We start from the raw sequence: 12,241 nt of genomic DNA on the forward strand, positions 1-12,241 counted from the left end.
TATTTGGTGTTTCATTTCCTTTTGTTTGTCTAAATTTTTTGAGTTTTGTTACTCTTTTTAGAATTTTAGATGCTTGATAGAAGCAAGAAGCAACACTATACATTTGTTTTGTACATAAAATGGAAAGTTAAAATGTAAAACAATGTATAGAGTACAAAAATTGGTATATATGTATGTATAACTATACCTCATATAGTAGTTTTATTTTGTTGGTCAATTTCTCAATCCGGATTCTCTTGTTAAGTTATTAAGAGAATTTTTTTTTTTTATGGTAAGGAAAAGGGCCCTATCAGGCCGGAACCTCTCACAGGTCCAACCCGACCCGGGTTAGCGGACTAGACAATTTGGGAGTGAGGGGGATTAAGAGAATTATTGGAGAGGTGTTTTTTAAAATAGATGTTAGTATAGTTTTCTTCATTTACAATCCGGTAATAATGTGATGGTTCAATAATAGAAGAAAATCATCCTAACATATTACAATCACAAAAAACTTTAATAGAGTTCTAAGTGGCCTTTTGGACATTTGTATTTGGGTCCATTATATGTATAGAGATACATGTTCAAATTTTTGTTTACCGACGAAAATATTAATTTTTTTTTCATCCAAGTGTAGTTTGCTCAACATACCTCATTATTTAAATAATTTGGTTATGTTGTCACATTAGAGTGTAAAAATACATTAAATTACGCAATTTATTAGTCTTTTAACTTTGAAGTGAAATTTTGAAAAACTAACCTTTTCATAGAAATAGATGGGTTGGGTGAGATAGTGAGAGAAGCACTCCTTTATGTACAAGTACAATAATGGCTTTTCATATATTCTAAAGGAGTAGTTGTGCAATAGGCATTTTGATTAAAGTACATGTTCACTTTATCTCTAAATGTTTCTCTATATTATGAATTATTTTTTCTATATTCATGTCCACAATTATTATTTTTTCTATGTGTAACACTCAATACTAATTAATTTATACAAAAACTCATTTAAAAACACAGAACTCGGATATTCAAAAACCAAAATATAACTCTTTGTAGGTGTAAGGATATGTTGTACCTACTTGCATTGAAACTCAAACACATAACAAGCAATAAGCATTGCGACACGCATAGGGAATTTTACACAATTTTGATTTTAAACGTAAAAATTAGAGTATACAACTTTTCAACAACTTTTATGTGCAGAGTATACTTCTTCCGTTTTTCGTTACTTGCAATGTTTTCCTTTTGTGAAAGTTGCATTTTACTTGCAACTAGGGATGGCAATATTAAGTGGATATCCACTAACCCGCTCCACCCGCAATAAATAAATGGACGAAAATCCGAATTAAATGGATGAGAAGCGGGTGATGGATGAAGCGGATGATGGATCGGATCGGATATGGATGATACTTTTTTCACCCGCTAACAATCCACCCACCCGTTTAACATATATTAATTTTTTAATCAAAGAATTTTAATAATAAAATATGAAATGTGCAAGAAAATTATATGTATTTTTTGTTGCAAATTAATTTTTCAAACAATATATTGTTATTGTTTCCTTTTTAATTAATAAAATTAATAAAACTATTGTACAAATAACCAAATATTAAAGTTTATGTGAGTTTTTTTTCAACTTTAATACTCATCCATTAGTCATCCGCTCCACCCGTTTCATCCGCGGATGATGGACGGATGGATATGGATGATGGGTGAAGCGGATGATGGATGGATGTGGATGGAGCGATTAGAGTAATGGATGGATGCGGGTGAAGCTCCACCCGATCCGAATCCGATCCATTGCCATCTCTACTTGCAACATACTCTTAATTGGGATGTGTTATTAAGTTAGAGCTACTAACAATAATTGATTAAATACACATTAGTGGAGTAATTAGCTTGTAGTGGGTCCATTTCCAAGCTGTTGAGATAATTGAATTTGGCAGTTGGAGATACAATTGACAACTTTGGAATATGCAAGTTTTCTGTGAGTTTGTCACATACTTGACATCTTTTGGCCCACAGAAATATGGTTTAAACTAGTGGTCACCAATTTATGTATCTTTATTAAAATTTGATCTTTATGATTTTAGATTCATTTGTAGGATTTTTAGTGTATATTGTAGAATATATAGGAATATTAATATAGGATACAAAAGAAAATCTGTAGTTTGACACTGATAATTTAGAAAATAAAATTAAAAATCAATTTAGGGCATGTTCACATTTACTGAACTGAGTTGAACTGAACTGAACTGATTGGAGCTGACTGAACTGGACTGATTGGAGCTGAACTAAACTGAACTGAATGAACTGAATTGAGCTGAAATGAATATTTTATGTGAGAGGGAAATTAAGAGCTGAACTAAACTGAACTGAACTGATTAGAGCTGAACTGAACTGAACTGAACTGATTGGAGCTGAACTAAAATTAAATAAATGTAAACAGAGTCTTAGTCGTTATGTCATTTAAGAACATTTTGTTGCACACTTGCATAGCCAATTAGCCTCACCAATGGGCTGGTTTTGACATCGATCAATCTAGTCGACTCGAAGATTAGAAAATGTTTATTTCATCGATAACTGGCATTACGAGTAATTATTTCACGATCTTCAAAATCTCATCCGCCAAAGATATAGATAATGGCTCAAGATAGATGTGCAATTTATTCCAATTGAGGGGAGGTAATATTGATGAGAACGTGTAGATTTTACCGCTACTACTCAATTACGATTGCACTTTGATATTGTTTACTACTCATCTTATGAAGTGTACTTTGGACTTGACTGGTCCAATTGGCACTATCCAAAAGTTTGAACTAATTAACCTAGTCACATGACAAAGAAGTCCAAGTTATTACTGGATTATCAACTCAAATTAGCATGATAGCCTCAAAAGATTTTAAGACATTATATATAGTTCTTAGACCACATTATATTATCGGTGAAACTTTCTTACAACCTCGTTCTATTATCAAGAGTTTTTGAACTTTTTTTCCATAATTTATTAGATCTTATTTGAATTTATAATCTGAAAATAAATGAATGTAAGGTGAGCAAAATAGGACATATATACATTTATTGTAAAATTATACAAGATATTTAGGGCCTGTTCTCTTACGTTGAAATTCAGTTCAGCTCAATTCAGTTCAGTTCAGTTCAGTTCAGCTCCTAATTTCCTTCTATTATAAAATATTCATTTCAGTTCAGTTCAAATCAGTTCAGTTCAGTTCAGCTGAGTTCAGTTCAGTTCAGTTCAGCTGAGTTCAGTTCAGTACAGTTCAGCTGATTCAGTCAATGAGAACAGGCCCTTAAATGAATTATTTGTTGTACATGGGTAAAATTAGGATTTTATCACACGATTATCAAAACATGAGTTATTTTAGAGATTATATGGACTTGCAGGAACAAAATCATTCAATAGTTTTGTAAATAAATAAATAAATAAACATTTAATAGTCTTACCTCTTACTATTTCTAATGATGGCAAATGTGTCATTGGACACCAATTTGGTGCAAACTTGTAATTCTAGATTTCTAGCGATAAGTTTTATTTTGTTTTTGTCCATTTGAGTCACATTCAAGTTTGATGTAAACTAATCTTCTTAATCGTGTGATAAACTATTAAATTAAGTGTTATATTATGATATACTTGTACAAATCAAGTATTAGTTGGAATGTTGGATTATATTTCGAGCCACATACGTTGAGATCGGGTAATTCAGATTAGATATCATGTTTAGTCAATTTTAAATCTTTAGAGGTGTACTTATGAAGTTATGAACGACCCATACTAGACCATATAAAACTCCAATACCCTCAAATTTAAGACATAGATTTTGATGCAACTCACCATCTTCATTAATGTATGTATGTGTCTTCTTCTCATATGCCAAAAAAAACTACAACTTAATTATAGCTTGGATAGTATGTAGGCAATGTAGCATTCAGCATGGATGTGGCCGGTGCAAGGTTTCACAATTGTTCGGAGGAGAAATTTCGAGTGCCAAATTAAATAAATATAAAAAATTGTACTCGTATGAGTTGTGTCTAGTTGACTAGTTTGATACTTCAAATGTTAATATCTTTAATTATAATAATGTGTTCAAGAAAAATATATTAAAACAATGCATTAAAGAAAAATTTAAGTTTTTTTTTTTTCTTAATATAAACTATCAAAATTCAAAGATATCACAGTAAAATATGTTAATAGTGTTAAAAATATATTTTACGGCTATTTCACCAAATGCCACTGAGCAATTTAAAAATTCACCAAATGCCATCGGACTTTTCAGAATTCACCAAATGTCATCCAATTTTAAAAAAATTTACCCAGTGCCACTAATGACCAACGACCGTTAAAAAAATTCACACTGCCCCCTTTGCTACACCCACACGCACCACCACATCAGCCACGATTAGCACCACCCAGCTCCCTTCGCTGCTCCCACGTGCACCAATTGGTCTAAATCCTCAACCCCGATGCACCGCCACTTCACCGCCACATTACAAAACCCATTTGGGTTTCGGGTTCAACCCAGAAATCCCATTTTCTAGGGTTTCGGGTTTTCTGGGTTAAGTCGATTTTTGGTGGTTTAAGGTGAGGGAATGGGGTTTATAGGAGCCGGAAAACAGGGGAGGGGGTGGTTTCGAGGCTGCGGTGGTCGGGAAGGGGTTGAATCAGAACCGTTGCTCGTGAAGGTGGAGGTTGGTTGTGGTTTTCGCGGGTTAAGGTTAGATTGGATGGGTGGCGCGTCAGGTAGGGGAGGTTAGAGTAACAATGGGTGGGGGTCAGTCAGAGTAACAATGGGTGGGGGTCGGCGACAGCGAGTGATCCCGACTCCGGCAAGTCGGTTTCTGGGCTGGGGAGAGGTGATCGAGTTGCGTGAAGGGAGGGAGAGAGGGATAGGGAATGGTGGTGAAGGTGGTTCCGGTGGTGACTGGCCGTTTTCCGGCGAGATGAGGGGAGGGGCTAGGGTTTGGCGGTGGTGGGGGTGGTTGGGAAAATTTTGGGTTTTTTTTTATTTTTTATTTTTTGTATTTTTATGAATTAAGATAAATGGTCCAATTATATCATGATGCGTGTCATGATTAACCCCTAATTACTAACGGAGTTAACGACCGTTGGTCATTAATGGCACTGGATGAATTTTTTAAAAACTGGGTGGCATTTGGTGAATTCTGAAAAGTCCGATGGCATTTGGTTAATTTTTAAATTGCTCAGTGGCATTTGGTGAAATAGCCGTAAAATATATTTTTAACACTATTAACATATTTTACTGTGATATCTTTGAATTTTGATAGTTTATATTAAGAAAAAAAAAACCTTAAATTTTTCACTTATTTCTAGAATTGAAAAAATAAATTTAAATAAGAGTTATTTCGTACTTCGTATTTTGTATTAATTATGGCAACTGTAGATAAGATAAACTCTATAAAATAAGTGTTTCTAAGGATTGCTTTCAAAAAAAAAAAAAAATGAGAGAAAGAAATTAGGAGCTAAACTAAAATAAACTAAACTAAGCTGAACTGAGCTTGACTGATTGGAGCTGAACTGAATTGAAATTAAGCTAAAGTAAACAGGCACTAGGGCCTGTTCTCTTACGTTGAAATTCAGTTCAGTTCAGTTCAGCTCAATTCAGTTCAGTTCAGTTCAGCTCCTAATTTCCTTCTCTTATAAAATATTCATTTCAGTTCAGTTCAGTTCAGTTCAGCTGAGTTCAGTTCAGTTCAGTTCAGCTGAGTTCAATTCAGTTCAGTTCAGCTGAGTTCAATCAATGAGAACACAGAAATACTTGCGTGGACCTGGTTCACAATAATATTATTGTGGACCCGAGATTTGTACACACGCAACTGACATTATATTGAACATAGTGACCTTTATTTTTAACATAGTAACCTTTATTAAAAGTTGTAGAACGTTTAATACAATTGTGAACTTGAAGTATGACGTTATGACCCTAATTTTAACATAGTGACCTTTATTATTAATATTGACCTTATAAAATATTTCATTAAAAAAATTAACCTCTTATAGCTTATATATTACCAAATGACTTTTATTTTCAACAAATTAACCTTCATTTTATTATAGTGACTTTTTTTTTATTAATAAAACAACCATAATTTATCTAATGTTAGTGGTCCACGTACAATAAATTAGTGTGAACCAGGTTCATTTAAGAATTTGTAATGAGAACATGCCCTAAGTTTGACACAGTATATAAACAATTAGAATAGTCCACATGATATCAAATAAGTAAAATCATGTGATCAAAATACAATCTAAACTAAAACGAAAGAAGTACTATGAAAAGTACCCAAGGAGCTACTGGAAAGTATTCTTTCGTGTTGATATAAATACAATTCAAGTGAAAAAAAGGCAAAATTGGACACGTAATTCATGTCCAAAAATTAAATGAACGTTCATTAATAAACAAAATATATTATGGACCACCTCTTATTAATTCATATCTACGAGCTAAATGAATCATTTAATTGACCAAGTTAGTAATCTCAGTACATAATCATACCACGGAGCATCAATGACAATGACCTTACTTTTTAAAGCTTTACATTTACATATAATGTAATGTAGTTTTCTTAATAAAAATGTGCGACCTACATTGATTATTTCTTAGTTGATATGTCATACCCGTACACGTTAATGAAGGCACAATGCTAGTCCTATTACTTACTCATATAGCCACAGTTTATTGTGACAATCTAAACAAACATAATTTGGGTCAAATTCTGAAACATCGTGTCATTTCGAATTCTAATCATACTAAATTATTGTGCTCTATAGGTCGAATTCTGAAAATGGTCATTTGAATTAAATCGAATTAGGTTCTCGTCTGATTACTGAACTGAGCTGAACTGAACTAAACTGAATTAAGCTGAATTGATTGGAGCTGAACTGAACTAAACTGAATAGAGCTGAAATAAATTGTATATGAGAGAAGGAAATTAAGAGTTGGACTGGACTGAACTGAATTGATTGGAGCTTAAGTGAACTGAAATTAAACTGAAGAGAACAGACTCTTAGTTATATTAGGTTTAGGTCAGATCAGTTTGTTAGTATTTGATATGCACCTCTATTTGTAGCTCACTTGTACAAAACAGTTGACATAAATAGTGATTTGGTCATAGGAATTTTCTACAGTATGATGAAATATCTTATTGGATAAATTTTGGAATTCCTTGCCTATTTTCAACAACTATGTAAAAATTTGGAGTTCCTCACCTTTATATATAGCCGAGTTGAATTGGACATTCCATCTACATTATCTTAATTTACTTGTCCAATGAACAAATGACACAGCTTCAAAGAAAAAAAAATATTGGGATGTAGTGAGAAAATAGCTTACCATTATAGAAATATAACTTGTAACGCATTGAAATTTGTTAATTTGAGATGGAAGAAATTATGATTTATCAATTTAACAATCTTAATTAAGCTGGTTTGATTGATTGTTTTATTCTAATTAGGCCCTATTCACTTCACCTTAAAAAAATAATATTAAGTAAAATAATTTCAGTTCAATAAAAATAAGTTCAATTCAGTAAAATTAATTTCAGTTCAGTAAAAATAAGTTCAATTCAATAAAATTCAGTTTTCTTAAAGAAAAATTTTAATAGAAAATAAGTATAAATAATTTCAGTTCAGCAAAAATAATTTCAGTTCAGTAAAATTAATTGAAGTTCAGTAAAAATAATTTAAGTTCAGCATATATAATTTTGTTTCAATAAAAATAATTTCAATTCAGCAAAAATAAGGCAAAGTGAACGGGGCCTTACAATGCCACTCAACAATTAACACAAACTACTTCAAAGACTTGCAAGAAATAGAGTCACTAACTAAAGAAAATCTCAGTAAAATCGATAGAAATGCACTTATACTATGTGTAATGTGTCACAAAGTTATTTCAATGATCTAATTAACATGTATACTCAAACTAGTGACTACGACGTGAAGGTCATTTTAGTCATCAATGTATACCTTATACCTTATACCTACTCTTTCTTAATAATATCAATTTAAGTTAACAATCACTACACAAAATAAATTGTCATATACTGTACTCAACTTAGAACTTTTACAATTTAGCTTTCTTTAACTAATTATAAAGGTTTCTACATACGTACAATATTTGTTTTTTAACTTGATCACTTTGCATTTTATCAAGTCTATTGTGAATTTCTTAACTAGACAAAGTAAACTGAAGGTACCTGCGTAATAAACGGAATTATGGAGTTCAGGAAGAGAGCTAAGGCTTAAGTCTTAAGGACGCCCAAACACCTTTGCTGCTGCTACTTTGCAAGGATCCACAGGATATGATGTTGTAACTCGGTTTGACTATTGACGCGGAAGAGACTGAAGAGGGTGCTTAGGAGAGTACAAGATGGAGGAAGTTGATTTCTCTTGAAAAAAAAAATGTACTATTGTTTTGGTAGCGGCCATAGCATAGCAAGCAAGCTCATGTGCAATGACATTGTTCTGGTCCCTTGGGATGTGGCTCATAGCAATATTCCAAGATTTCATTTGCAGCAGATGTGCAAAATCCTTGACAGCAGCAGCTGAGACCTGACATCAGTCTCAACGTCGAGATTGTGATTTTGAAACCCTTTGCTACATTAAGTACTTCCTTGAGAGTCTTGACTGTCTATCTCTATTTGGTATCAATGTCGAACTTGGTTGTGTTGCACTGTCTGTAACTTGCTCAAATTCAATAATCAGTAGTAAAAAAAATTTGGTTAGTTTTTTTTTTTTTTCTTTTGATGTGCCTCTCTGCATCCAATCTGCTATTCTGATTTCTCAAACTTATTAGTCTTTTCCAAGCAAGATTTACACAACTCTTTACATTCCTTTTTTTTTAAAACCTTATCATTGCACATTCATTCCCAGACTCCACTTGACTAAATGCCCAGATAAGGTGGATCCTGCTCTTTATTTGTAGCTAAATTGTTCAATTTCGCCGAATTTTTGAGATTGTGTTTAAATTATGTGAAGAAACCTTGCCTTGTGCAAATCTAGAACTGTTGAAGTTTAGATTAAAAAATTAAAACAAAGAGGTTTTACATGGTGATCCTGTTTTCGCAATTTTGTAGCTAAAGTTTATGGCTGCAATGAATCAGCGTTTTTTGTTCATTTAACTAATGGCAGTCTATTTTTTGATGAACTTTATAATACGAAGTAGTCTGTAAATGTATTTTCAAGTTAGTTGAGTTTACTATCAACTGCTAAAAAAATTAGTTGCTTATAAGTATATTGTGGAGACTAGGGATGAAGACGGATTAACAAAACACAACATCAGAGCTTGAACTCAACTACTTAAGCACATATTTATGCAACACTTACTCAGCTCATTGCATACCTTATTTTCTTTCAATCTAGTTCAGTATGACAGTTCACTAGTAACTTCTTTGGTAAGAGCGCAAAACAAGGCAATGCATTAGAACAAATTTAAGACGGTGATCTGATCAAGAATAGAGTCTGTTTTAGTAGGAAAAAGGGTTTGGGTATTTCAAAAAACAAATGCCAATAGTCAATATTACTACTAGCTCTCGTTGTAGTTACACTGAAAATAAAGACAAGGATACAAAACAAAGGCCACGCCCACTAAAAGCGCTTGAAATTGTACTCTTATAGCCTAGTAAAAAGAAACCACTAAAACAATCCAGCCTGGGTGCCATACGTAAGCCTAGTCCTGATCTTAAGCAAAAGAACCTGAAGCACCAGGAGCACCAGGTGCACCGCCACCAAATCCTCCAGCTCCACGACCAAAGCCAGTCCTCCTGCCACCCTGTAGATTCAGAAACAAGCAAGTCAATATACAATGAAAGTAGATGGTCAGGGTGATCAGGCTTAGACAAATGATTAAAAATGCAAGCTATAGTTTCATGAAGGATTCAAGGTAAGTAAGACAATATAAACAGATGTCTTGTAGAACTATCCTCAGGACTAAAAAAATATGTTCAGCTTAAAGGAAGCATACACTTTCAATCCATCATACAAATATACGAAGTATACCGCTAATAGACAGTTGTTAATTACACAACATTTCACTCCTTTCACAAGGGAAGCTCTTTCTCCTTGTGGTTGACACCAGGGACCCATCAGCAAGTCAAAGCAATGGGATAATAATTGATCATATATACTCTTCATTTTGAACTCAATATAATTAATCTCCATATGGTCCAATAATAATATAGATAGTATAAACTAATTCAATATTTAAATAATTCTGAAACACAAAAAAACACCGTACCAGGAAGAGGAGGATAATATTCACACAAAATAAAGAATATACATGCAGAGAAAGTAATTAACCTAATAGGTCTAGTACAACCAAAAGTTAGCCAATATCATATTTTTTATTATGTGTTCTTTTCAATATAGATAGTAGTGTTCTTCAAAACACTTACACCAAATGAAGGCTGGTAATCGGCTGGAGCTCCACCCTTCTCACCACCAAATTCACCGGGTGGACCACGGGGACCTCCACGGTATCCCTCACGATCACTGAATCTTGGTCGGTCTCCTTCAAACCTGGGTGGGCCACTGTAAACAAACAGCAAACCAATAGACATTTTAAAACTCTCACACCAAGCATGAAAACCCTTTGCCACAAAGGGCAGAATACAGATAAGCAATGAGTAATAACATACCGTGGGCGATCACCACCAGGACCCATGGGACGACCAGCAGGCTTAGTCTGCTTCTTCAAGGTAGCAGGAACAATTTCTGATGGCAAGTTGAGGTAAGTCCTCAAGAACTCAATACCGTCATTCGTCAAGTACCAGTAGTAATGCATCCAGGCAAAGGTCTCGCGGACATACTCCTTTGACTTAAAGCTCTGCATGAGCTTAATCACTTGCAGATTTGGGACATCGATGTCGGGGTGCTTTGCAAGATTGTAGTCCTTCTTAGCAAAGCATACACCCTCTGCATTTACAAGGCGACAAATTCAACAAGGCATGTATAACATCAAGCATAATTTGCACACACCCAAAACTAAAAACATACTACTTCGTACACCACTAATTCAGAAATTAAATTTGCCACTCTAACTCTAACATCTCTATAAATGGCATCAGAAATCAATTAGGGGTATGATGAATTATTGAAATTAACTCCTAAATGTATCCCAAATTCAAGAAATCCAATTAGCAAGTAGCCAAGTATATAAAAAACTAGCAACAAAATTCAATCTTTAAATTGCTATTAATTAATCCAATTAAGCTCAATTCACAAATCAGACCAAAGGAAAATAATTTATAACTGCTATATAACATTCTATAGCCAATTGACAAATTATATGCACATTTCCTGAATAATGTTCATCTTAACCAAATTCCATGTAGAAATATATTCATCAAAATTATGAAGAAACAATAACAAATTACAAAATAATAAAGTAAAATGAAGCTATAAACACATACAAGCATATAAAAAATTAAGCAATAACAGGACTAAAATTAAATCAATTCACAACATAATTTAGATAAAAATCCATTCAAAATTAAGAAGGATTTAAAGACAGACCTTGGAAGAGGTACTTGCAGATCTCCTTACGATTCTTCTCTGGGATAATCTGGAAAAAAAACCAAAATCAAAATCAGAAAATCAACAATGATAGTAATTGGAAAATGATAAGATGATAGAAATTTGCAGAAAAATTAAGGTGAAGAAAGAGAAAGAGATGAAGAACAAACCATGGCTGCGCTTGAGATTGAAGAAGCGAGGAAGAAGAAACAGAGGCGTAAGAAGACTCAAGCAGCAGTGTAAAAGGATCTCCTTCAAAACCCTAATTTTGATTGTGGTTTTATTATGCCAAAATTATTCAGGCCTTTTTAGGGTTGGGCTGGGCCTTGTTGTTTTCAAACCTTTTTTTCTTTTTTTGTGTGTAGCTAATATTTGGGTCCAAATATATTTTTTTTTTTTTTTTGGTAATCCAACCCGGTTGACCTTTTGTGCTGATTCGGATTCATGGCTCAATTCTGAGTGGTTAAGTTTAAGTCTCTTCTCAATTGTTGTTGCAGGGGATCGAACACACGGTCCTTCTTGTCAAGTGTAGCCTCAGTTACTACTGGACCAACAGTCAATTGGTTGGATCCAAAGAGTGTGTTGTACATTATACCATGTTATGTTGCCATGTACTCCGTAGCATACAATATCCGTTACAATAGAAAAATGTAAGTAGGGTACTTGAGAATACATGGGGTATTATATGGAAAGATAGTGGTGTTAATATTTTTT

The 12,241-nt window shown here is 33.5% G+C and overlaps 1 protein-coding gene across 1 annotated transcript; it reads right to left on the reverse strand.

Moving 5' to 3' along the window:
• Window positions 1-9,459: 9,459 nt before the first annotated feature.
• On the reverse strand, window positions 9,460-11,812 carry LOC145617695 (small ribosomal subunit protein eS10z-like). Its single transcript, XM_081672434.1, has 5 exons — window positions 11,698-11,812; window positions 11,528-11,576; window positions 10,651-10,927; window positions 10,408-10,543; window positions 9,460-9,785 (listed from the first exon to the last, which is right to left on the reverse strand). The coding sequence occupies exons 1-5, from the start codon at window positions 11,698-11,700 to the stop codon at window positions 9,696-9,698; spliced, it is 555 nt and encodes a 184-aa protein (XP_081528560.1). The 5' UTR covers window positions 11,701-11,812; the 3' UTR covers window positions 9,460-9,695.
• Between the last annotated feature and the right edge of the window lie 429 nt (window positions 11,813-12,241).

Source organism: Chenopodium album, chromosome 26, assembly GCF_948465745.1.
Source record: "Chenopodium album chromosome 26, dcCheAlbu1.1, whole genome shotgun sequence".
Taxonomy (NCBI): domain Eukaryota; kingdom Viridiplantae; phylum Streptophyta; class Magnoliopsida; order Caryophyllales; family Amaranthaceae; genus Chenopodium; species Chenopodium album.

Coding starts and splice junctions, on each gene's coding strand:
- LOC145617695 (XM_081672434.1), bottom strand. Junction 10,544..10,650: donor CCTGGTGGTGATCGCCCACG/GTATGTTATTAC, acceptor GTTTGTTTACAG/TGGCCCACCCAGGTTTGAAG. Junction 9,786..10,407: donor ATTACCAGCCTTCATTTGGT/GTAAGTGTTTTG, acceptor CTGAATCTACAG/GGTGGCAGGAGGACTGGCTT.